Below are 27,760 nucleotides of genomic sequence, written 5' to 3'. Positions count from 1 at the left end.
ATAGTTTCTATTCTATGGTCCTGATAAATCAGTACCTTAATATGTTCGCTCATTGTTTTCTTTACAGGTTTATAGGCTGGGAAGCAAGATATGTATTTGTAAAATTCTAAGTGAAAAGTTTTCATTTCTCTCCTTTTTTTCCGTCCTCGGTTACCTCTATTCAAACTGGTTCGCATATTTGTATTTTTACCACAAAAATTGACGGTTTTATTAAACAGTAAGCGAATGACCGAACTAGAGCTTATGAGTAAATGCGCCTCAGAAGAGAAATATCCGATCCTCTATTTCACAGAAAAGTACCCTTGCAAGCTGTGGCCGATATAGAAATAAAAGTTTGCACAAAAGGGCCTTTTAAGTCGGTAATGCTGTCAAATGATAATAAATGGCCACACGGATTATTTCTCTTCTCTTCAACGGGGTCTTAATTGATCCACGAAAATTAACAAGAGGTAAGTGGAAAAGAGAAGATATCTAGAGCATTAATTAGGAGAAACTCTATTGAAACATCGCTATATAGTGCTCCTTTAAAACTTAACATATAACGCCAACGACTGAAATTAAGAGCTTGGGACGGAAGAGCTTCCTTTGTTTAGCTGAAGTATTACATCGTTTAGGAATTTTCAGTTTTTTGTAAGTAATAACTTTTCTTCCTCATTAAGGTAGATCCGCCTTACATTTTCCCTTACTTAGCATTTTATTAAATGGGGGCATCTCATTTCTTGACCATGATACACTCTTTAAAAAATGAAAAAAGCATTTATTAAGAAAATGAGTTGATAAGACTTGGTTTATCTCTCCCACCCGCCTGTTGGGGAAATGCGCCCTGGCTGACTCTCGGCATTTATAACGTAAACAAAAACAAACAAAGCAAACTAAAGCCCTTGCAATGCTCTTCCAAATCTCGAGACTATTTCAGGATTTGATCGTGTATGTTACGTTTCCATAACCACACCTGCACCTTATTTGGCTTAAACAGGGTATTGTTTTCGTGGTCTCAAGTGATAAACTGCATGGGTATACGTAGCCTCCCACGCAGGCGTTTTTAGGGGAGCTCGGGGAGGGAAGAAATACGAGCTCCCCTAAAAACGCCTGCGTGGGAGGCTAGGGTATAAGTCGCTGGAATCATTTATTCGATTGCATAAGAGCTGGGATTTTCGCTTGTACAAAAGAAGGAGAATTCTTTGAGGATCACTAAAATGGATTACAAGAGAGAATTATCTAAGACAGCGAATTCCTGTGCCCCATTATAATTTTTTTAAATCTATTTAAAGTTCGCGCGCGTGCTGCGAAGGTTATTTTTGTCTGTTGTTTCCGTGACCCGCGTAGTCTACTTCCACGTGAAGGTGACATGTTTCGCCGTTTGACAGCCACTATAGTAGTTAGCGCCAGGAGCCGATACTAATCGGCTCCCGTTGTTAATCAATTTTTTATGCAAATTTGCAAGATACAGGGGCACCCAACGAGAGTATAGTTAAAAACCACTTACACATAACATTGTTGAACGTATTTTAGTATCTAAACGGTAGATATAGGCTTATTTTTATCCCCCCAAAATTTTTCATCTGTTCGGATTTCCTAGATAAAGGTCTAGTGATCCGAAAATTATAGGGATCAAAACTACCTTTTAGAAAATTTCAGCCAGAAAAAAGGCTTCCGAAAATTCTAGGTGACCTTTCTACGCTAAAAATTCGTTAAAAATGGGCAATTATACCATGTTTGGGAGGTTCGAAAATTTTAGGAGAGGCATGCAAGCAGGAAATTTAACAAAAATTGTTCCGAAAATTCTGGATCTCAAATCGTCTTGCGAACAGATATTTTCCAAAAATTGTCGTTGTGTGGACCTGAAGATATTTTTGTCTCTTTCCAGGTATATTTTTCCTTCAGAAACAGTACATTTGCTTGTAAGAATTATTCTTGAGAGTTTCAAACTGCATCACTTCTTCTTAACATCTAATACTTGAGATGAATATTTCGCTGTGCGAACACAAATCAGGTCAGATGCTTCAAGCTGTTACTGCGCTTTTCACAAACATGCGAATTCTGAAGTTCAAAAGCCAACTGACGATTTAGACTGCGAGCAGTCTCTTATTTTTCTTTGCAAAGTTACTACACGCAAAACCTAAGCACGCGAGCGGCGAAGTCGCTTGCCGCGAGAAACGAGGGCGTAAGATCCCTATATCATAATATCGTCGTTTGCAATTGCGCTGCATGAGATCAAGAACAAGACGGATTGCAAGCAGTCTACTGACGATTGCGTTTTTAGCTGCCGTCAATCGTCTTAACGGACCTCTTAAGACACAAAACTTTACTTTAACAGGTTCAAATGATTTTATTTGTGATTGGTGAGTTTCGATCCGTTTTGTGTGTTTCTGTGTTTCAAGGTTTCAAGGCAAAACTAAGAGTGCAACCATTGCTTTTTTCTCTTCTCCTCCTTTCTTTCTCGTCGCTCTTGCTTTTTCCCCTTTCCTTTTCCTTCGTTACAGTGATTTTGGAACTTCTCGAGCTTTAAAAAACCTGCCTATTAACGCCTTTTCACTCAAATGCAAATTTCGTTAGGTTGGTTTTCAAAAACTCGGCTATATATATATATATATATAACATAAAGTTAGTAATTACGGTATTTATTCAAACAACACCATTTTGGGTGCTTATTTAATTCAGTGGGAGGGTGCGCTTATTAATAAATAATACTGGAGGCTGTAAAAATTACATACCATACTGTCTGCTTAACGGCAGCTACCATCCAGAAAATGTACAGAAAGTTAGAATTAAGACCTTAAGAAGAGCATAAATTTATGACTTAGATTCATTGAAATAATTTAAAACATTCTAAGATCCGTTTTAGTTTGGAAACGGAGATTTTTTCCTCGGATTTGGCTTACCGTCCAAACGTAATCGGTGAAAACGGTCACCGAAAACGCATCTTTTCAAAAACGCTCTGCAGAGTGAAGAATTTTTGAAAACGCTGGCTACTCGTTTACGTGTAGACGGACTAAAACTGGGGTTTTCGAATTGACGTCATGCATTATTTGCTGAGCATAACGCATGCTTTGAATGTCCATTCACTTTAGCGTTTTCGTATGAGTGGGCGAAAAAATCTCCGGATACGTGTGGACGGGGCCTAACTTATCTTTAACATTCATCGGCTCTTAGAGATGTTTTTTTTTGGGAATGGCCCACTCAGTCCGGTCAAACTGTTTTTGAATGCATGCAGTTTGAAAAATTCATGGACCTTTTTTCAACTCCCCACATAATCATAAGCGTTAGCTACGTTTGTCATTACCCCTAGCGGCATGGAGTAGCTGTATTCGAAACTATTTTTATCTATATTTTGCTGTAGCGTCCAATATGTAAAGCGGAAATATCATTTTCTTGCAAAAAACCTACTTTGGTAAAAAGACAAAAAAATACGAGGAAGTGTAAGTGATGGAATTTAGGGCGTCATGATAACTCCTTGATAACAATCTTATTGATAAGAGGTTTAAGCGTTATCATATATTTATTTCTGGAGAGTTGGGCTGCGCGCATTGCTAAAATTTCATTACTGTGAATTTTCAAGCTTATGCCAAATTTTAGATTTCATAAACTCAAAAATTCTTCGAAGAAATCGGTGATCGCTTTGATGCGGCATGAGAGAATCTTAACTTTTTCTGATCTAATTTCAAAATCTTCCGAAACAAAAAATTTTTATGAATTGATTAAAATAGAACTGGTATATTGCGCCAGCAGAAGATGGATTATGAAGGGAGGGGATATCGAGGTAGTAGGAACCGAGTAACTTGTAAACTCCTAGATAAGGCTTTCGACGCCTTCATTTTTTTCAAAGAAGTGTCCGCGTCGTTCAGGTTCTATACAATTATAATACCCTAACGGGGAACTGAACATTCTGCACAAGCAGAATGCGAGAAGTGGCAAAGAAACACATGCCACACGGGTCTCAGAAAGCAGTCAACTAATTCACACACTGTTTGTGGATAGCAACCCCCTCCCCTCTAGTGACTGTCATTACTGTTTCTAGAGAGCAGATCGAGACAAAAGACATGCTTATATTATTGGACTCTGAAAATTATCATAAAATTCCTCGCCTACCAAACAAATGAAAATATAATTTTTAGAGTCCGTTTACCAGTCTGGCTCCGGCTCTCTTTTACAATGGACTTGTACAAGATGTTTGATGATGGCTTGTTCAGCGGAATGTACGAGATGTATGATCACGAGAAAGCAGCGGAAGAGGCCCAACTTGCTTCCCTTTCAACGGAGCGGTATTTAGAGCTGGCTCGTAAGTGCTGCTACAGTTCAATTTCTATTTGCCTTTGTCTGCGGTAATATATGATAATTAGTGAAAACAAAGGAAACTAATAGCGCAAATTATGTACAAGTCAAGATTAAACAGTTCCACGTTCAGATAAGTAAATGCTATTACGTTTGAGCAGTGTACATTTGATTATTGGGTGAAATAACTGCCAAGCAGTTATACAAGGTGAAATTCCTAGAAGTAAAAAAAACTGCTGCATGAGAAAACTGTCGTTGGAGGAAATATTTCTTGGTACTAATTTTGTCGACGAAGACTACTAAGGGAAATTAGCAAATAAAGAAAGAAATAATTATAGAAGTGAAAATACATCATAGAAACGCTGAAATTTGCATGACCAATTTGAATGACTTAATAAAATATTTTCACTAAGGTGAAGGTGATTAGTGCTTTTTACTCGGCGACCAAAAAATATACCTAGACCGAGCGTTTTACTCAAGCTATGTTCTAAGGACGCAAACTTTCCGTTTAAATGTATCGTAATAAAATGCATTTGCTTAAAGTAATAGGAATCTTATTTTTCTCGTATAAATATGAAAACCAAATGTCGAGTCGTGAAAAAATGAAATGATGTTAATTAAAGAGATAGCAACGATGAAACCTAGTATGTATTACTACGTTCGAATGTTGGTCATGGGAATTGAAGTGGTAGTTAAATTTACAACGAGTTTTATATTAATTTTGCAAGTCCACTTACAGTGACTCTTCTGATATTTGTGATATACATACGTTAAAATATAACATTTAAGATAAACAGAGCTAAACAGAAGTAATACGACAATTTTGCGAGTTTTGATACTGGCATATATGTCACATCGTCATTATTATTTCCACGTTTCCACATTTTTTTTTAGTCATTTATTTTGATAACTTTTTCTTGTGTGTGATGAACGTCAACAGACAGCAACTCTACCAAAGTCCCGGCTTACTTTAGGCTGAAGATATTGATTGAGACACTTTTGATTTTGTCACTGAATATGCTATATGTTTTATAAATACACGAGAGCCAAAAGGACATTCGCGCTTATGTTTAGCGATAGGCCAACAGGCAAATCCACCCATATGTTCACTTGTCCACTGGAATTTTTCATTAGTTTGTGAGCGACTGAGGAAAAATCCAAACGGACAAATGCGACGGATACAGTGGCTCGTTTGCTAGAAACGAATCCGCTCTAAAAAACGTTTTTACATGATGTCATGTCTGCCATATTGGTGACCCAAACCGATCCGGTGGGTTTGAAAAAAATGTTATTTTGTCTCAATAAATTTGCATAGCTGCTCTGGGCACGTGAGTGAAAAGGCTGTAATGTGCTGGATGTTGTCTTGTTACACTATGTCCTTTTTTCTTGAATAAATTATTCGTTTATTTAACCAAGCATGCTAGAATAAGACACCTCCAATGGAGCCACGGAAACTATAAACTTCATATCACAATAGCAAACTAAAGATGAGATATCAACGTCAAAATAGGCCATTTGCATGATGACATCACTTGCTACTACGACCGGAATCCTTCAGGGTTTTCTTTTCTTTTGCAAATTGCGGCTTTTGTCATTTGAACCTAGCTGGGATTACCAAATTTAAATATGAAAAGAAAAACGAAAAGGATTCTGGTGCAAGTGCAAATGGCCCATTTGACTACTGTCGAAAATGAGTATCTAAAAGATAGTCTTATAGCCAAGTGACACATTCTACCAAACTAAACGACTCGTTTTCCCAGACATAGCAAAAATTTATGGCTTAAATACAAGAGTCAAAAGATAAAAACAATTAAAAATGATATATCCCAAAGTTTCTACAAAGTGTGAATTCAGTCCGGTTAAGTTCTGGTAGGAGGAGAAAAATTTAATGGTTCACTGATGCTCTTTCTTGCATGGAATGTGGGGTTCACATTCTCATTAGGTGCGAAGGTACTCTTGCATAACTACACATTAATCAGCCTGAACATATCACTGAAAATGGACGTTAACAGCAAAGTTCAGACCTGGGAAGGCCAATCGAAATACTCTCGCCAAAATTCAAATAATATGAAACAATCGATAGAGGAAAGGACAGGTATGGTGGCTTTCTTGGTAATACATATGCGACTACTCCCATTAGATTATAAGTTGTCAAAACGGAAGTCCAACTCTAAGTTTAACAAATCCGAGGGCTAGCTCAGATTGGAAAAAAATATTTTGTGTAAACATGGGATGGTTACCTTTAGTTGCCTTACTAGTGGTTCCTGCTACTGATACTCAATCAAGCAAGGGTATGCTGGAGATAATTATTATAACATACGACGTTTTGAGGGTAGAATACCTGATCTCCGGTGTATATCAAAGTAACATTACATTATATTGCAATGATATTTGTTAATTGCAAGTGGCTGTAAATAAACTGATAAAGAGATTTCTGAATGTCGTCTAGCGCTAGGTCTTCAGTATTCATCTCTTTTTAAACGCAGACACGTAGTTCAGTGTTGCAGAACGTCGAAGCTCTGTTTCATGAGTCATAATGGTAGTGCAGAACCTTTCTCCTTTTTCTCTCTCTCCAGTCGACTTAACAGAGTAAAAAACTTGCAAAATAACAAATAAAAGGTGACGTTCACGAAGATGATTTAAAGAATGAAATAATTTGTATAACATACAAACGTTTGCAATCTTCTGACGTAATGTGCAATTTTAAGTTACCTCAAGGCCATATTTTTTCGTCATGCTCCGGCCAACAACACCTTTCAGTCTATTAAAATGCAAGGTTTATTGATTATAATATCATCCAGACATTGACATTGTGTTTTAAGAAAGTATATCTATTGTGCTTCTTCGTTTATTGATATGCAATTGACTCAATGAACGCTGAGTATACGTCTACGGATTTCACTATCTACGAAATATCCAAGAGCTTCTGTGTTAAAACAAAACAAGAAAGCTAATAGAAAGAAGTCAGAATCTAACAATAAAACTGCAAACAAGTCGATACTTTTAAACGTAAAGCTCACACGTTGGTTTTAAAATTGACTGATTTGATTATGATTAAACTTTATTGTTCTACACGATTGCGTGGTTAAGATCATGTGCATGAAAAAGTAATGGCCTTTTAATAGGCTGCAAGGTTTTAAAAGCCACTATCACTGAGCAAACAGACGGTTGAAATATGCAAAACAAATAATTTGATTTATTTCTTATATGTATAAAAAAAATATATCACTGAAGATAAAGACAAAGAGTTATTTAGATGAACTAAGACATTAATCCGATAGAGAACAATAACTCTCAAAGATAATATAATAAATGGCAAATCTAGGGGAAGCGAGTAAGGAGGTTTTGTACTGGTAAACGACGGTTTCTAAGAGAATGCTTTCTATAAGAAATATGTCACATTATATATGATTATACTTTTTTGGATAAGATCATGCGTTTGTGTTTAATCAGTAAATGTTAATCGAAGCTAAATTTGAGTAGCTCCGGCTTTAAGTTTGCATTGTGGCATGGAAGCTGAGCTATCATCCACCACACACAGGACTCCCCTAAGAAGGTTTCAAAAGGCTGCTCAACATGTGCGACTTGGAGTGCGATATACTCATCAGTTTACTAAGTTCGTTGCTGGCACGGTGTGTAAGTACATGAATAAGCCAAAAGCGTTTTTAACGAACTGTGGAAACAGTAATAGTTCGTTTTAGGTAAAAGACTGTAATGATCCTGTAAAAACAGTATGGGCGAAATACCAAGAAAGTTACAGTTTTACTTTTCATGTTTTAGTCGTATGTAAAATGGGGAAAAATTTTTTCACGTGAGAGACAATTCATTCTTGAATAAAACTTAACCAATTCTCACCAGAAGCTCATTTAAATTTTGTCATAAGTGTTTAATTGTGCAACTAAGTGACTTAACAACAGGAAAAAATTTATTCTGGCTATTTTCTTCTCCCATGTACAAAACTGTTATAGTCCCGAAGAAACAATATGGAAGGGATACGACAAAAACTACAATCTTAATTCATATTTTAATTGTATATGAAATGGGACTAAATGCTTGATGTAAATATTCTTGAGAATTTATTCACAAATTATCACTACAAAGGTCTTCTTGAATAATTAGCAATTATTGAATGGGGCTGAGTAGAATGTGAAGAATTATGCATATCGAGGAGGATGTTATTCACCGAAATTGAAGGCCTAGGTGGGTAAAATCCTCCGAGATCTGCATAATTCTTCACAACATACGAAATCTTGAGGGCATCAGGTATGGTTCCTGAAGAGAGTGATAAAAAAAAACCCATTTTGACAACAGTATATCTAAACAATTCTTCATCACTGAGGCGGGTAAAGGATCGAGTTGGCACGACTTAAGCGCTGACTTTGGAGTAAATTCTTTAATAGTTAAGTGACTTGGCTAACCATAGCAAAGTCACAGAATTCAGAATGGTATCTAGGAGAAATTAGGTTAGTAGGGCGCACATTTACCAGTTTTTCTTCAAGTGTATAATGTATAGTGTCAATCTTCTCCGTAAAGAAGTCGGCAGAAGAATTTGCTAGAGTAGTGGTATTAGGAGAGGGTGGATAACGTTTTGTAACTTCCTTTTGAAGCAGCTTGTTTAAAGTGGAGATCACGTTCTGGTCCCCAGGGTGTTCCTTGATGAACTCCCCTTAATAGGTAGTTTTCAGATAACTGATCAGATTGTTAACAACAAAGCATTGGAGCACATAACACTCAAGGTCGCACTTTAGCTTCGTTTTACGCCACTTCCGCTCTAGACGTCTCCTTTTGTTTTTCTCCAAGGCCACTTCCTGGTTGTACCATGGGGCTGATAGACGTATGGTTACCCACACGTTGCTTACGAGGAGAATGGTTATTTAATATAGAGCACAAAATTTCGTCATATTGTTTAGTCAGGGCGTTATTCATGTTTTGATTGTAAGTTATAATTTTGTTATGTAGCTTTTTTTCCTTTTACGGACTGTGTCAGAATGACACATGAATGGAATATGTCTGAAAATGTTTAAGCATGGCGTATGATTTGCGCCTGTGTTTACACATAAACTGACATTGTTCATTCTCGTCGAAAAGAAATAACATGTAAGATTTGTCGATTTGTCGATTTGCCGCATATTTTCAAAACCAATATGGCAGCATATTTAAATTTATAAGACCCAGCAAAGTTTGTTTCCTCTAACTATTTTGAGTTATCTGATGTTGCGGCAAACGTAAAGGAATGTAAGCCCGTTGCCGTTTTTGCTTTTGAATTTTGTGTTCGTGACATGGCACGTGGCTTAATTTGTATACATGTAAGAAGTGGAAGAAATGGGCCCCACGCCTTTATCTCCCCTGAGAAGGTGATTTTAAGTGGATTATCCAAATTGTTTATACCTGCACTAGCACTATGGCCGTGATTTATTTTACACGCAAATTCCAAATACAGTCAGACCATTTCGGGCTGGTTAAGTTACTTAGCAAGCGCTATCAGTCTTTTTGCTTATATGCGAAGGTCGGCAAGCACAAATTTAAGTTTCGTCAAATCGTATGTATTTTGAATGTTTAAATTATTACTGGTAAGGAACTTGTGTCTTAAAGCTCTAATTTTCTTGTCTAAATGCATCGATGCGTTACCCGCCGTTCAATCTCACAAATTACGGTAATGGGAAAAAGTAAAAAGAGGTTTGGAGAATTGATAGTTTGAAATAAGTAATAAATTAAGTAATGGCTATTTCTTAGGAAACCAAATAACCCTCTCAGCAATGACATTGTTATTATGATAAGCTACTTTTTCGAGGTTATAACAATTTTATTCATGTCTTAAAAACGCTGTTAGCGCTGTAATATCGCGTGATTCTTCTCTAAAACCACTTGTTCCATGGAGCGCGACTTTCGACAGCGAAAACCTCCCACAAGAGGGTTTCAAAGAGCAGCAGAAAATGTGAAAGTTGCCGGACAAACGACGAGAGGATTTTCTCATTCTCACAGTAAGTACGTGTTAATTTTGAAAAAAATCAGCATAACTCATCAAATAAAAGCTAACGGCTCTTGTAGTTTCTGATCTTAATTAGAGTATGATACTTCTTCTATGGCGAAGAGGGTAATGGCAAACGAAAAGAGTTTTCATTTTCAATCAATTTTTATCGTTGTTTACCGTAATCAAAATGTCCGATTCCCCCAAATAGAACATGGAATGAGTCGACGTTTATCCACACCTTCCAGTCGCATTTCGAATGCTCTGTCTAGTAAATATTGAATCTTAAAAAATATCTTGTTATGTGAGAGAAGCCGTTATTGAGGTTTGACCGCATCGCATCATATTGTTATTGCCGCGAAGACGGCAAAAACAAAATTCTTAATCAGCAATTATAACCAGTCGACAAGTTTTTTCTCAGTCCAAAATTATTTCTTTGCCAACTCAATTAAAAATTACCGATATAACCACACCAGTATCTTTTCAAATTTTGTAGAATCAATTATTAAATCGTCGAAAGTGTGGTAATTCCTTTATGACGTAGCCCTTTGTATTATTTCGAGGGTTTGTCGGTGTAACCAAAATTTTATTGAGCAAAAATTGAGGAATTTCAAGGAAATGTATTAATAAGACATGCGTTAGCCATTTCAAACTAAGGCCCGTTTAAGTAATCCCCAGTTTAATATCTAGATGCTAGGACGGTAATACCCTCCTTAACAAAAGTGATTGTTGACTGAGAAAGGTAAAGGTCGAAGTGGAATTGAATTTTTTTGCATTAAGCTAGTTGGATAGATTGAGAAGAAAAGAGACTACAGTACCTGGTGTTTAACTAGCCTAATTAAACCAAAGGCAATCAGGCAGCACGCGGGAAAGTAAGAAAAAAAAAATCACACTATACCAGATGGCCTTCTATGTCGACATGGAAAGCTCTTGATCCTGTGCAGCCATGAACACCTGTTCACACTGCGCCAGAGTGGCACAGAAACCTATCCTGATACGTGATAGATCTTAGCCTCGCTGCCTCGCTCGACCCCTTTACCAGGGGAGGGGGGGGGGGGACCTCCTGTATGAAAGGGGCGGGGATGCTCGTCGTCTCGCTTAGGGGGCTTAGGGGTGTAAATTTCAGATCTTGATCTCTCTTAGGGTGTTCTGGGGTAAACACCATTATATTTAGCCGTAAAGGTCTCTTTAGGGTTGCACTCGAAGAAGTATCAAAAAATTATGTATTTTCAGTACCTTTTATTAACGCGATTCATGTAAACAAAGTTTACAATGATCGCTTTTAGAGGTCAAAAAAAGGTTGAGCCACGCCCAGATTGGTCTCCTTTAGAGGTTTAATTCAAAGTTTCCGACAAGCAACCCGGCCCCTTTCATACGGGAGTCCCCCCCCCCCCCCCCCACCTCTCGCCCCACTTCCGGGCCCCTTTACTGAAACCGTGCCGAAATCACCGCTCTCAGGTGTGAACAGAAGCCTTATGCAATATGGTTTTCGTGTCGGCGCAAAAACTCTCCTGTAATGTGTGAAGACAGCCGGCCTTATTAATGGCCTTTAAACTTGTGCATAAGCTCATATTAAGACCGCGAGACCTTTTATGTAAATGACTCTTGACTAACGTAGAATGAAATGACATTTGCATAATGCACTGAGTTGAGCCGAGTCAGAATTGATCTAATTAGAGCGAGGAAGAGACTTAAAGCAGTTATCTATCATGAATGACCGAGAAGCAGAACATGTTCGCCAAAATTCGATCATGATGAAGCAAAAGAGGGAGGACAAGACAGGTATGACACGTCGGAAAGTAATGTTCGGCTCTTGATTAGGTTAAATGCTATTCAGCTTTATTATTAATTAGCACTCCGTTGGTGGAAGTATTTGATTAAATCATCCCTCGGATTCTATTGGAAATTATCCTTGCTCGGGACAGCATATAACGCCTTAACGTGAAATCTTACAAACAGTGTGTCTTGGCCACAAACTGAGTCAAGCCAGCGGGGCATTTTAATCCCTCGTTACACGAGAATTTAATCCCGGTTTTCAAGATGTAAACAACACAGTCTCCAGGTCTTAACAATGTATATAAAAGAAATGTGGGATATCATTTAATTGAAGTAAAACATTGCCATCGCTTTATCGACATAACGCAGCAAAAAAAATGGAAATGCTACAGATACCATAGCTCAAGAAGCGAAGTGAACTGCGCTATGACAAACTCTTCAACTTTTAATGTGCGGTCTCCTGCAAACTTCCAAGGTTGCCTTTTTGTGAAGCCCATGACCTGTACAGCCACACATTTATAATGTTGCTTAACTATTTAACTGCAATTTTATTACCCCTGTCGATCAAAGATCACTGAAAGTTAGACTGACCACAATAAACAACAATGTCATGAAGTGTACAATGAATGGACCTAAGTTGAACGTTAGGTTCGCGGTACTTACGTCCTTGAACTATTCACAGCTCGAAATGCATGAAAATTTCTATTAAAGATTAAGAGTAACGAGAATTGTTGACTACTTTGCGTTGGAAGATAGAGGCTTTAAACAGTGTGTTATGGATCTTTGATTGTCCTTAAACGTAACTGAAGAAAGTGTTTAATCAGGTGTACGAACATAGTTAATGCTTGGGACTGATTGGCTAAAGAATGTAAGGTAAACTTACTCTTTCGAATAAATACAACTGGCTAGAGAATAGTTTATAAAAGGGAATCGAGAATAGTTACAGGAAATAGACTTAAACAGCGAAATGTTCAAATTTACATGGTATTCCTTACCAATATCGCTGCTTATTTTCGTGTACACAAGTCGAATTTGCTTCTTTTAGAAGAATCTTTTCTGTATATCGATAAAGGGAGCGATGTTACTTGTTTTGCATTCAACACAAACTTACATTTTTAGGTTGTGTAAATAGAATGAAGACTTGAAAACCACTTGAGTCCCTTTGTTACTCAATCGATCTTATGTCAATAAAACATTCGAAGAATTTTAAAGTAAGATAAGATATTGCTAAAAAACTAATGATTATTATAGTCATATATGATTTTTCTGAGTGAGAATATATAAGAAAAGAACTAGGTACAGCAAATGGAACAAGTCAATATTGCAAATAGAAATAAAACCAATCTGCTGTGAAACTTTAGGAAATTTTCAGTTCAACGAAAATCAGGTCAGAGCTATTTTCATACAGAACCATTTTTCTAAAATGTACTTGCAATATCTCTAAGAATCATTTCATAACAACAAACTCTATGATATTGGCCTTCCATGTTCAACTGATCATATTACATATTAATTAAACTCGTTTATCATACCGGATGATCATTATGCGATTTCTAACGTTCTGATTAGTAGAGTAGGAAGAGTGTATTCGCTCAATTAACTGATTAGCTGTGTCTGAGATGGCAGGCACCAGCTACGCGACGTTTCTTTTGTAAACAAGTCGATGCTATTTTCTAAGGATTTGGAAAAGTGGAAAGGAAAAAGAAGAAAGAAGAACTAATAGTACGAATTTTCAATGCTGAGTCGAACATGAGCCTTTTTGCTTGTGCTCATATCTATCAGACATACTGTTGGTTTGCAGAAATAAGACAAGTAATCGCCAGGCGATCTCGCAACATTTCCAAAAAAAAAAGGGAAGAACCCTGTGTGGTGTTCAGTTCTTTAGGGGAATAAAAGTAATCATACTTTTTTGCTTATTAAAAAGAGGAGGATTCTTATATTTAACTTGGGTCATATTCATTAAATCAGCTACAATGATAGGTGAATACTGGTGAATACCTAATGTACAACACTCGTAAACTAGCTTTCACAAAAAGAAAGAACTCATGCTAACATCGAGACAATCCTGGTCCGTATTGCGGCTTACCGCCTCAAAGTGGCCATCATATTGGGCCCGTTTCCCTGATTTAACGCGTTCAAATAGTTCACTGAATCTTACAAACATCTCCACTTCTCTTTGGTGACATTTATCTAATTATACAACTGCAATTTCAAAACTAAATATTCGAACGCACTTACTAATCCCTGATAAGACTAGTATTAGTAGTTAGCTGTAGTCCTCTCCAGTTAATTATTTGATTTCTTATGCAGGTGAGAGAGAAAACCTTCACAGAAAAACCTTCACAAAGTGGATGAATTCCAGGCTGGCAAAGGTATATTCCTGGGTGTGTTATTACCTATTGATCCAAACCAAATAATCAATCCTTCTTTTTGGCGCTCGTAACACGTATATCATGTAACCCCAGTATATGAACCGCCGTTTTGCACAGAATCGCTTTTAGTTCGCCACCGAATAACCCCTAGCCTGCGTAGCAAGCGTTTCCGTGCGGTTTAGGAGCAAAAAAACGAGGAACGAGAGTCAAAGATTGCGCGGCCAAAACCGAGAATCCCGTTCCTCGGTCTTTCTTTGCTCCGAAACCAAACGGAAACGCTTGCTACGCAGGCTAATTAACCCCTAGAATCGCTGGTATTGTCTGATTTAAACAACACTATGACCTCTAGGCTTGACGCTAATGTTTTCTCATCCCTATGTAGTTACCTTCTCACTTTTACCACTTTTTTTGGACCTCGTAATCAGGAGCTGGCTCTGTGAGTTTTCCAGGCCTATTGGAGGTATAATTCAATACTTGTTTTTCTCTTCAACAGCGAGTTCCACCGGTAGAAATCAGTGACGTCGTAGTGGATCTGATGGACGGAAAAATGTTGTTAAACTTGTTGGAGGTCCTCCTTAATACTTCCCTGGTAAAAGTTTTTTATTAACATTCTCATTAAATCTGGTACACATAATCATTTATTAAGCTACATATACTATACTTTTTAGGCTTCATTATTGCTCAGTGGACACAAACGGATGATTCATAAATTCCATTCCCTCGCTTAAATCTGGCAATTTTGTTTCTGATCTGACAACCATCCAACTATTTTTCTTTTTTTTTTTTTTATTAACCATTACCTTCATTTTTAAATAATACCTGCAAATCGTAATTGAGTCCATTCCGTGATTTTAAAGTTACATTGTGCTTTTTATTTTGTTTTCTAGGTCTTATTTAACTATTTAACGCATACTTCATGGTACGAAGAACCTAGGAATAGTATTCATCTTGATTTGTTTTATTTATTTTTGATTTATTTTTCATTATTTTTTTAGAAAAAAGAAAAAGGAACCATGAGAGTGCATAAGCTGAACAACGTCGAAAAAGCCATGGGTCTGCTTGAGAAAAATAACGTAAGCCTCAATCATTGGTTTACGAATAAATTAAACAATTTGAATAGGCCATTTTACAGTGTGGGCTTGGTGTCCTAGCCTTTGAGTGAACGTGAGGCTGAGGTTGATCTTGTTTTGATATAAACGTCCTTCCTTTACTAATGGAAATTTTGCCTAAAAAATACTAGTTAACATGACAACAACAAGTTTTGCATAATAAAGCAAGGAGGGTTGTATCAAAATAAGGTCAACTCCAGCCTCGTTTGCAACTGTAACTGTAAAAAGGGCTATTAAACACAGGGTCAAGTTTGACTAATTTGTTTGCAATTCCTTAACTACCGTACGAAATATATTTTTGAACATTTAACTACGTTTTAGGTAAAACTGGTGGGCATTAACGGGTTTGACATAGTCGATGGAAAGCCCCGTGCAATCCTTGGCCTTATGTGGAGTATCATTCTTCGATATCAGGTAAGTGTAATGGCGACTAAATGAAAAATTCGTTTGGAATATTTAAAACGGCCTTTTTTCAGTTGTACATTTCTCAAGTGATAAATGATAAACGCGTCATGTGACAAACAATAAATGATATAAGTTTAACATCACATGTCCTCACTTAGTGCTTAGCTAATAGCTCCTATCAGTAAGATATCCCAAGCCTTTTGTTCGGTACTGCTGGAAAGTGATAACATTTTCAGTTTTTTAATTCAATGGCGTTATTGGTTGGTCTGATCTGTTTAAACCGGCAATGCTATTCCTTTTCCCCCTTTCTTTACCAGTTGGCCATGGAACGGGTTGGTCTGGCGTATTAGAAAGAAAATATTTTTATGTTTTCTTCATGTTAAGGTTCAAGAAGTCATGCAAGAACCAATAACAGAGGACACAGCAAAATCTTTCAACGTTGAGAAGAAACTCCTTGACTGGTGCAAGGAACGTTTGAAAGGGTGAGTATAATTAAGTGTTATCAAAGGTTTTTCTTTGTTTGTAATTATTTTTGTTGTTTCTCATAACCAGCTTGTTTATCCTCTCTAGGTACGAAGATCACGTTTCAATCAAAGATTTCTCTACAAGCTGGAGAGATGGTTTGGCGTTTAACGCTCTTATTCACTCATACAGGTATAAAATAGCTTTCTGTTTGCTTGTTTGTTTTTCTCTTTCAATCACATTTACTCAGTTTAGTAGTTCGTAAGGCGTTGCTCTTTTAATGTCATAATGGTCGCATTTTTGTAAACTGTTGATCCAAATTACGAATATATATTTCAAAATGTTTGCTCCTCGGTTAGTTCTTCGAACTATTTAGGTGTCCCAAACTCTGCACAAGGAATCTAAAATTGAAAAACTAATCAGTTACTTCACAATCTTTTATTTTTATATTTAAAATCACTGATTTGTATATAATTAATATTCTGTGTGAGTTTTAATAAAGTTTTAATGTATAGAAAAATAATAAGTGCAATCTTGTAATTTTCCCTGAAATTTTGAATTCGCTGAAAGGACGTTAACATTCCTTATACCACACTTATTTCTTTCTAGGCCAGACTTGTTCAATTTTGATGTTATAGTGAAAGCCCAAACTCGAACGAGGCTGGAAAACTCTTTCAAGAGGGCAGAAAGAAACTTTGGAGTCCCTCGCTACCTGGATTCGGCAGGTGTGAATGTCAACTACAGTGCCAGTCTTCGACAAAAATTGATGGGACACTTCCACCCTTCCCTTCTCATCCGTCTCATCTCTCAGTGATGTTTATCGCTGTTAAGGTAGCAAATCTTTTACTCCAACATCGGGAGAGAAGAAAGACAGTTGAGTGTCCCAACATTTTTGACTGAGACTGTAGCTTTATTTGCATGACAATACAAGCACATACGATATTGCAAAAGCTATTTTAAGAATAAAAACACAAAAGTGTAAAGTGTATAGTTTGCAGCATACACCGTAATTTTTAGGGAGTTATTATAACTCCAAAAATGGAGTAAAAATTTTAGGTACAGGATAACCCCTTTTTTGGGGTTATTTTAACTCCTAATTTAACTCCGAATTTGGGGTCATTTTTACTCCTGAAAAAGAGTTATTTTTACTCCCACTCTGGAGTTAAAATTACTCCGAAATGGGGTTATTTGTACTCCTTACATGGGTTGTTTTTACTCTTTTTGGAGTTAATTTAACGCTGAAAGTGGAGTAAAAATTTTAGGTACAGGATAACTCCGTTTTTGGGGTTATTTTAACTCCTCAATATCTGGGGTCACTTTTACTCCTGAAAAAGAGTTCTTTAAACTCCTTTTTGGAGTTAAAGTAACTCCACGAAAAATAACTCCACTGTAAGGAGTTAAATTAGCCCCACTAGAGGAGTTATTATAACTCCCTGAAAATTACAGTGTACCCCTATAGCTGTTGCGTTGCACTGTCCAATGTTTTCAGTGAGACCAGTCCTTAAAAAAAGGAAACGGGCCGTGGTGGCGAACACACAGGACACGATGAGTTCCGATTGAAGTGCTCATGGTCATTTAAAATCAAGTCAAGAAGTAGTCGATACATTTTGTCAGGCGACAATGTTGAGAAAGAAATAGTTCTCTCTTTCGATCTCTTACACAATGTGGCCGTAGCAGGACTGGTTCTCTCTAGGCAACAAAAAACAAGGCAATATCAACTGCAGTTAAGCTGCATGAACGTGCGAGTGATCTGGATTGTCATAATTCCCAAAATTATTACCTTTATACAAGCACTTTTTTGATAAAGTGTCTAGGTAATTATGTCGCCCGAGGATGCCTGTGACTCGGTTTAGGGTCAAAACATGCCAATACGAATGGACGATTTAGATTCGGTTATTTGTTTAGTCAGTTATTAAATTGTTAAAGTACGCAAGATATAGGTTTGAAACTACAATTCTAATAATTAAGATGGCTATTCATACCCCCCGGCCGCCACCCGAAAACCAATCGTTTAAAAAAAAAAAACAAACAAACAATATGTGTGATAATAACTGATGTACCGTTTTGTTAGATATTGATGTCGACAAACCTGACAAGAAGCTCATCATTATGTACTTAACGGAATTGTACAATTATTTAGAAGGATCAAAAGCAAAAGAGAGAGAGGTGTGTAGCTCATCGTAATTGAATCTTAGATAATAGTAAAAAGATTTCACTTCCCTCATATGGGATTGGTGCTTTTAGCGACAGGTCATGATTAATATATGATTGCATTCAATGCAATGTGTTTTTTCGAGATTAAAACTCGAACTGTACTGAGGAAAATATTTATATATACTTCAATACCAACAATTTGTTAAAAGTTACTCAGAGCTTTCCGAATCCATCCGCATCCCTTCATCAGTGATGACGTTTGCTTTTATTGAATTCGCAGCTTCGTTTTGATGAGGCAGCCCCCCAAAATTTTGCATAAGCGTTAGCATTGTTTCTTATTTCTCTTGGGACGGCTTTAATACCCAGGAGAAATGAAAAACAAAGGGTTATGCAAAATTTTAGGAGGCAAACAAGGTGTGATGGAAGATGTGCAAATAGAGAATAATTGAGGGAAGGCACGGTAGCCCTGATCATGGTTGCTCTGAAAACTCTGAGTAACTTTCATCGAATTGTTAGTGTTGAGTGAGAATATCATAATTATGTTTTTTTCTCTGTAACATGTCCCAACAGATGAATATTCTGAATATTCAATCTGTTATCCTAGTGTAATGTTTTATTGGTTGGAAGTTTTATTACTTTTAATAAGTAATATTACTTATTAGTAATATTACTTATCAGTAATATTGGTAAGTAAATCACTTTTAATTTTTATTATTATCGTTTATATATATATATATATATATATATATATATATAATGACGTTTATGATCCTTTATAATCTTAAAAAGAAAATCAGCCCCTTTTTAACATTATCTTTTGCAGGCTGTGGAAGAAGTGGTAACCATTGACGACAATGTGGACGCCGTAGAAGGAGCTCTTAATGACAGCTGGGACCAGCTAGATGCTAAACCAGCCTTCAGGTCTGTAGCAAGAAGCAACTAAGTGAAAAATTAAACTGATCCTCTAAAAAAGCATTGCAGGGATTTTTAAATAACTAATCTATTTTAAACGTAAAATGCAAAGTTCACTGATATTGTTAAGCTAAAAGTCAATGCTCTAAGCTTCATAAATCCACTGCTGGTTAATGTCGTCCTGGTCTTTTGACTTATTGTTTTTTTGTTGTTATTGTTGTTTTGTTTTTTGTTTTTTCGTGTTTTACCATCTCTATAGCCAATCAGACCACGATGAAGCAGTTGATAAACTCAACAAGATGTTAAACGAAGTGGAAAGTGGTCTTTCTGATGCCGAGCATAGAAAACCAGTCTACGATGAAAATGATGTTGTGGATTTAACGACAGTGATGGCTCAACTAGATAAACAAAAGGTTGGATATTTGATCGACCCACGTGTATTAGCCATCGGTTTTAAAAAAAATGTATTAAAACATCGTCAGTCTCGGATGGAACGGAAATGAATATAAAAGTATATTTTGACTTGGATACATGCTTCTTGGGTGAATTACGCTCACTTAAACTTGATAAAAATCGTAGTTTATAATGGGTTCTTACTTTACGCAAGGCTGGTTTAACACCTGAAAGGAGGCAGTTAAACTTTCTGCTCTGAAATAATTTTCTGAAAACTGTTCATTACACTGGACATTTAAGCTACATTTAGAATCAAACAATCGTTATTCTGTAGAAGTCAGCTGATTTGCACTTCCGTTTGCTACGTTTGTTTTTAAAAGTCATAATACATGATATGCAAACTAGTGATTGTATTGTGTTCAACTTACTTTCTGCTCTGGAAAAAGCAACTGAAAAAGAACAAAATCATGGTTACCGTGTTCACTAGCAAGAGCATCGTTGCGCTTAATAAATTTCTCGATATTCCTGTCAGTTCGGCCTCATGTCAAACTTGTAAATAACGAAGTAGTGCTTAATCTTCATGTATTTTCTTTATTATGTGGAAAAATGAAACAGTTAACAGTGTATATTAGAAAGCACGTACTAAAAGTTGGTTTAAAGGTCTATGTTACTTAATACAAGACATTCCCGAACAACCTCTGTAGGTTTTTTAAAGGGGGGGTTATTTGTCAGTCGTAGCCATTGAAGTTTTTTTTTTTTTTTGGACAGAAATATGAAAAGGATCTCGTTCCGTTGAAATCTAAAACTTATGAAGTATTGAATGAAGGCAGATTCATGATTGGTGACGGGTATTTTGACAAAGGTGAAGAGGAACACTTTCAGGATAGGATGGACAACGTCGACAAAAGAATGCAAAACCTTTTGGAACAGTCTCAAAGAGATCATAATAAGTGAGCATGATATATTAATCAGATAGCTTTCGCAGCTGAATCAAATATAAAACACAAACAGCGGTGATAAACTTAGATCTTAAGCTAGCTTTTAATGCCAACATTAGCAATGAAAAGCTGATGCTTTATTAATTAGCCGTTGCCTTAAATAATTTTGCGGTTGAGGAATTTTCTTAATCTCGTCTCCAGACCCCTTGTTAAAATTTCATAAATAGTTTTTGCCATCATCCGTAACGGTCGTTATTGATCACTTTTGAAAATATATATTGAATATACGCATGCGAAAGTTCACAATGTTTATCACCGCGCGGTTTTTGTTTTATACATTCTTTATTAAGCTGTGATGGCCTAAGAACAAACGTTTTCATGGCTAAGTTCTCATTGAGCACCTGACAAAACTAATGACTGATCTCAGATGTGGCATGACGTTAAGGCCTTTTAAACTATTTTAATTAGTTGAAGGGCGGCCTACGAAAACAGCCGTCTCTCCATCTAAGCAGTGAGGAGCGAGGACAGACGGATGTCCTGGCAACGGATGTATGCAGCTAAGTTTGAAACCATTACCCTTTTTCTGGTGGCATTCACCCAATATTTCAGCCAGCACCTCAAGAAATAATTTGAACTAGGTCACTAGCATCTATTTAGAACTGTTTTTATACAGCTTCAACTCGACCCGACGCTTGCATTTTTTGGAAACAAAGGAAATGTTGGAGTGATGTCAGATTTCATTACTGAACCATCGTTAATTATAGGCCCTATACTAAATTCATCATCAAAGAAGGATGACTGTTTGGCGATCTGTTCAGCTGACGAACATTTTTAATTTGAAAGATGATGAAAAAATGTTGAATCAAATCAGACCACGATTTCCTGCGGGCTATAGCATTAATTTGTAATTCATTTGATAATTCATGCTCCGTGGGGCGTTAAAGGCATTTAAAAGAATAATGCTCCGTATGACAATAGTTAGTTGTCTTTTTGAGTGCTTCACACAGCATATTCAGTTAAATATTCTAAAACTTCGTTCACCTATGGGAATAGTTATTGTTTGTGGCATTCGCGTCTCTTGAATAGATTACGGTACATTTAGTTTCTGAAATCTTGAACTTCATCGTTTTGTCAGTTCCTGAAAGATATTATGTATCGAATCAATATCAAGACAAGGATGATTCCAACCAGTCTTTCAAAATAGCCGGTGTGCTTTCATACAGAGAATCCCTATGTCTTAAACTTTGTTGCTTCGCTGCGCAAATGTCAAAAGCGGACAACTGTTACACTCACATTATGTTCATTCTTGTTTTTCTCTTATAAGGCTTTCACAGGAGAGGACAATTTTACTGAAGCAGCAACTGTCTATAATGGATAAATGGCTGACCAAAACTGAGCGGAAGATGAAGAAAGATGAACAAATCGGTCATAACTACGAAACTACAAAGAAACAGTTAGATGAACACCAGGTAATTATTGACAAACTGTAAAAGTAAGCTGGAATAATAACGTTTTGTAGCAGCCAGTGACACGTACCCTAATTAGCTAATATCAAGGGATCCTGGATCAGGGACTATATATATTCACACTGACGCGCGCGATTATCCTACATTATTATTACTGTTACTATTATTATTATTATTATTATTATTATTATTATTATTATTATTATTATTATTATTATTATTATTATTATTGTTATTAGTAATAGTAGTAGTAGTAGTAGTAGTAGTAGTAGTAGTAGTAGTAGCAGTATAATTAATTATATTGATCTCAATGAAGTACAGCTGAATGCAATTAATATGGAGTTCCATGCCTTACCTAATTATCATAATGAATTGAGGTTTCGGATGCATAGTTTGAATTCGAAGCATTTCTTTTTGTTAAGATACGATAGGAATTCAATTGTTCTGATTAAGAAACTGGGAAATTGACAAAAAGTTATCATGAAATTTTTAAAATTCTTTTCAGAGTTCAAGCGTTAGAAATCTATTAGTAGGACTTTTAAAATACATTTTAATATTCCATATTCCACCTGAAAAGAAGTTGTATGACTTTGATTTGTAGAAACTTCAAGGGGAAGTTGGCGATGTTTCCCTGGTAACCGCTGTACTCGCTACCGATAGCTCGGATCCTGAACTGGATGACAAAACTCGAGGAAAAGTCAAAGACATTAACAAACGTTGGCCAGAGGCGTGGAACTGGAGTAATGACCAGAACCAAAATCTTACAAAGGCGATGATTGAATGGCAGAAATTTCGTGACGAGGAGTTAATTTTGCTGAATTGGCTAAGTCACAAAGAAAAAACTTTCAAGGAAGTCTCAGAAACTAACATTGCCGACGAGGAACAAGTGAAACAAAGCTTAAACATTCTAGAGGTAAATTAGATTTAACCGCGTTCGTAATTCATTTTTTTTAAACGTGTTTGCTTTGTGTTAAGAGAGCTCAAGAGGGAATGATACCCGGATGGGAGTGAAGTCTAGCCTCCCACGCAGACGTTCTTAGGCTCGTCACGCGTTCCTGCCCCACTTGACGACCCCCTAAAAACGTCTGCATGTTAGGCTAAGGGAGGTGTAGAGCAAAACGATCATTCAGGAAATAAGTGTTCGTTTTTCGCTGAAAATGTGTATATTAATATGCCTTTTTAATCTCTTCTAATATATCAAGGGTTTTTTTCCTCAGGAAAGTGAGCAAATATCCAACAATTAACATAATACAATAATAATACAATTATAATACAATTAATACAATTAACCTTAGGGTTGCTAGTCGTGTTTTAAAATTTAATAAAACACTCTTGCTCGTTTACAAGCTTTTCTATTTAACATTCTGTCAACAGAACACTCAAAACGAACTCGACGAGCAAGAGCAGAGACTACAGAGGCTTCACCGAATTGGCAAGGACATAATGGATGGTGCAGATAACAGTGATGACGTAACCAAGGAAATCAAAGCTCAGTTGCAGGATTTCGACGATTGCTGGAACCACGTGGCGAAGAGAACTCTTGAAGAAAAAGAGAAGGTGAGGTGCTTTCCATGAACTGCTATTACAGACAGCGGCGACACAACCGACTAACTCGTTTGAAAATTGTAGAGAGGCACATCAGTGTGCATAGATTGAGTCCGTTTCTAAAACGAAAAGCTTTCAAAACTAAAATATATATACCGGATAGAAAAAATACATAATCATAAAATGTATAGTAGAGTGGTCATCATTGCAGATTACCCACATAATTTTCCTTTAAATGTTCCTCCCAGAAACTTCAACGAAAGGATATTTTGAAAAAAAGATGTACTCTAAACTGAATATACAAATGTAGTATCATGATAGTCCTTGAAAACCACTATAACTGATTCATCAGTGGTCGGACACCTTTTTATCTCATTAGTCGCAAGTTAAATTTGGCAAGACAGGTTATACGGATATTAAGTATTTCTTACTTTCCATCTGCGAATTTAGAAATTATTCTCTTATATGTTCCGTACGATCACTGGAAATGGATGCTTGTTATTCTACTTCACACAGATAATGAACGCAGACAGTAAGCTAAAGGAGATGCACAAGCTGATGACTTCAGTAAATGAATGGGTGGATGACTGCTTAGGTTTAATGGCAGAATACAAGGAGGATATGGAGACCGAGGATCTAGAGAACTTCAAGAAAAGAGCAGAGGTAGATAAATTTACTGATTTTTTTGTATTCTCGCGAACAAACAAAAAAAAGAAAAGAAAACATACATGGCATGTGATAAACATGTAATCGCAAAAGACCTCCTGAAAAAAAAAAAATAACTAAAAACATGAGAATCGCTCGTGAAAAAAAAAAAAATAAACGAATTCCTCACGGTGAAAATACGTGTTAAATGAAACCTTAATTGCCCTAGGTCCTATGGGATAGTGCGCGTGCCTATAGTTTTTTCCATTGAATTACAAGTCAGTAATCTGACTTCACTACGTTCCCCAAGAGAAAATAATGAGACAGAGGGGAAATCTGAAGGTGTTGGCCGGGACATGTGAATTTCACTTAAGTTATTTTTAGAGGTTGTTATTAAACGGAAGTATGATTCCTGTGCTGTCCGCACATTTTAATTGATTGTTTGAAACGTGATCATCAAGTCCACGCACGACTGCCTCAAAGGGAAAAGAACATAATATTTTAATGGCGACACAGCAAGCGAGCACAATGTACAATGTTTCATCGTTTTCTCTTGAAAAAGAGAATAAATGTTTGCCGACTTCTGTAATTGCAAGCGTTCAGTTGGTCTAAAATAACTTGTTCAAATTCACATATCCCAAGGGCTAGACTTTTAGCGTGTTATTTTTTCCATATCGATTTTCATTTTACGACTTTTATCTGTTTATTTCTTTTTATACGACTGTGTTCAAACTAGCTCTTTATAATCAGTGCCAACTGTTCCTCCATAAATAAATGACAGTAGGTTGGGTTTGATCGTCCGGGTGAACGTAGCCCTGAATAGGACTGTTGTTGTTGACAGTGACTGACGTTTCGACATCCTGTGTGGTAGTCATCCTCAGAGTCAACTGACGTGATACAACTCACTTTGACTCTGAAGATGACTACCGCACAGGTTGTCGAAACGTCAGTCGCTGTCAACAACAACAGTCCTATTCAGGACTACGTTCACCTGGACGATCAAACTCAACCTACTTTTGAAATGACTCCTGGGTTCAAACCTTTTACAGCATAAATAAATAGCTAAATAAAAAATTACTTCTATTCTGGGTAGAACGTATTTCGTAGAGTGCTCAATTCATTTAATTGAAGAGCATTGACTATTAATAATCACAGGAGTTCAGGCTTCAGGAGTAATCATTGATCGTCTATTGCGACAGTGCTGTTTAAGTTTAAGTTTAAGTTTAATAATTCTTTTTACCAATGTACAAAATAAAAATATATATGCATATATAAAAGTACAATAGGTAGAGGAAAGCAATAGGGGGAAACTGAATTCCCATATAAAAACTGCCCTCCAAAACGAAAAGATAAAACAATTAAGAATAGAAAACTAATACATAACTATACATCACGTGATACAAAGAGAAAGAAAAAAAAAAACAACGAAATAAACTACTTAGATATTAAATAAAAAGGAATTTCCAAATTCAGTAGGAAATAATAAACATAAGACTATTTACGAAGATAATTAAGTAATAAAGTTTTAAAAGAGTTCAAGCTGGAAGCAGACATAACGAAGTTTGGTAAAGAGTTCCAGTCATTAACGTAACGATTAAAAATGAAAATTTAAAATTGTTTGTCCTTGCTGCTCTAGGCCTGAGTTTAAAGTCATGGTTTCTTCTAGTTCTTGTCGGGCCAGTCAGTTATAGGGATGCATCCCTATAACAACCACCCAAATTTTACTGCCAGCTTTTAATTTTAACGGTCAATCGTTGAAGTTGCCTGATGAGTGTGGTCCTACAATTTCGGACCATACGAAACAGCACTGTCGCAATAAACAATCAATGGTTACTCCTGAAGCCTGAACTCCTTTGATTATTAATAATAAACAAAAAAATATATTAATGCGTGATCTAAAACTGGGAAAAGAGGGATTTCAGGCTGAATTGGAATCTTTTAAAAAGTTTTTCGATAATTAAAAGCACATATTTTACTTTACAGATTAAACTGGAAGAAAGGCCGAGTATGAAGGTCAAGGTGGATCGAGTTAATCGGCTTGGAAAAGACGTTCTTGAAGTAATCGACGGGCCATCGAAGAAATCAGTTAAGGAAGAACTACAAGAGTTTAATGATCACTGGCAGAGTGCAACAGCCTCCCTTGAGAGTTACGACGATAAGGGGTACCCAGAGGAAGGCAATGACTGCTGTCTTATTAGGATCTTCAAGCGGAAGTTTAAACCCACTGCATAAGGCACAAGTTCAAAGGTCGTATACAGTGGTCTAATGGTCCAAAAACAACAACAGCGACAGTAACGACAACGACAGCGTCAAAAGCTATTTTAAAAAGCTTCAAATCTAATGTTTTTGAACCCCTATTTTATGTAAGAATAAGGCATACAAAGACATATGCGGGATACAGTCCCGTGTTAGGCAAGAGGCCACAATTAAGTAAGTGAGTGAGTCTTATTTTCTCCTTGCATTCAAGCTCAATCTTAAATAGTAAAAACAAATACGAAAAATCAACTAAAAACTAGAAAAGCACGAAGTGTTTTTGTAGCGAGATGAATTGGTTCCGCTTGCACTTTTTGATTTGATTTGATTTTGTTTTGTTTTTTTTCTCTTTTTTTTCTCGCCCTCAGCAAAAGTTTGTCAACCAATGGAATGTTTAGAAAAGCCAAATGTAATCTTGTTTCGGGCACGATTTTTCTAACCCCGTTGGTGCAGAAATTAGAGGCGAACTGCTTTCGATCTGCAAATTTTTAGAATCTTGAAAATTTTGGTTTAAAACATCTAATCTTAAATGAACATATTAAGGCGTTAAAATAAAATGAATAGAAGGGAAAAAATAGGATGTATCAGTCGGCTTTCCCATTTCACGATCACAATAAAATCTTAAAGGAAAATTGGAAGCGATTATACTTTAGCCCGGAACAATCATAACTCCCCTATATATTGCTAATGAATTATAAATTTATTATTTTAATTGAGCGTTGCTACATTTTCTGACAATAGGTATAATGCAGCCAATTACAAGAAACAGGTTGTGTGTTATCATTTTGGAAGGTAATTTTGGTACAGGAAAACATTGAAGGTTTTATATACCCATGTAAAATTAGCTTACAAGACTTTTAGATCGCAAATAAAGCAACAGAGTAAACTTGAATATCAGTGTTTCAATTTACGTCCTCAAACTCTTCAATTTAATAATTCATAAAGAGAAAACAACCAACGCAATCACTCCCGAAAAAGGCAATCAGATAAAGAAGCGTTGCAAAATAATTATTTGAGAAGCTACATCAAACCGGCTCGACGCAGTGGGTTAACGCCTCAAACACCTCAATGCGTATACGTCGTGAAAGAC

General features: G+C 36.4%; 1 protein-coding gene across 5 annotated transcripts; it reads left to right on the top strand.

The window, feature by feature from the left end:
• Positions 1–367: 367 nt before the first annotated feature.
• Positions 368–27,562, top strand: LOC140923038 (utrophin-like). Of its 5 annotated transcripts, none has more exons than XM_073373126.1 (17): positions 368–449; positions 14,327–14,388; positions 14,882–14,977; positions 15,384–15,461; positions 15,819–15,911; positions 16,287–16,384; positions 16,473–16,556; positions 16,974–17,089; positions 18,436–18,530; positions 19,342–19,439; positions 19,690–19,843; positions 20,592–20,773; positions 22,086–22,230; positions 22,829–23,140; positions 23,602–23,784; positions 24,289–24,435; positions 26,401–27,562. In XM_073373126.1, the coding sequence occupies exons 1-17, from the start codon at positions 383–385 to the stop codon at positions 26,647–26,649; spliced, it is 2,259 nt and encodes a 752-aa protein (XP_073229227.1). In that variant the 5' UTR covers positions 368–382; the 3' UTR covers positions 26,650–27,562. The 5 variants fall into 5 exon arrangements, with proteins under 5 accessions (XP_073229227.1, XP_073229199.1, XP_073229212.1 ...); XM_073373098.1 differs by lacking the exon at positions 368–449 and adding an exon at positions 4,059–4,279; XM_073373111.1 differs by lacking the exon at positions 368–449 and adding an exon at positions 6,227–6,367.
• The last annotated feature ends 198 nt before the right edge of the window (positions 27,563–27,760 follow it).

Source organism: Porites lutea, chromosome 1 (assembly GCF_958299795.1).
Source record: "Porites lutea chromosome 1, jaPorLute2.1, whole genome shotgun sequence".
Classification (NCBI taxonomy): Eukaryota; Metazoa; Cnidaria; class Anthozoa; order Scleractinia; family Poritidae; genus Porites; species Porites lutea.
This window is presented reverse-complemented; position numbering and strand designations above follow the sequence as displayed.

Coding starts and splice junctions, on each gene's coding strand:
- LOC140923038 (XM_073373098.1), top strand. CDS start 4,153: ATGGACTTGTACAAGATGTTTGATGATGGCTTGTTCAGCGGAATGTAC. Junction 15,912..16,286: donor GTATCATTCTTCGATATCAG/GTAAGTGTAATG, acceptor CTTCATGTTAAG/GTTCAAGAAGTCATGCAAGA. Junction 19,440..19,689: donor GATGCTAAACCAGCCTTCAG/GTCTGTAGCAAG, acceptor CCATCTCTATAG/CCAATCAGACCACGATGAAG.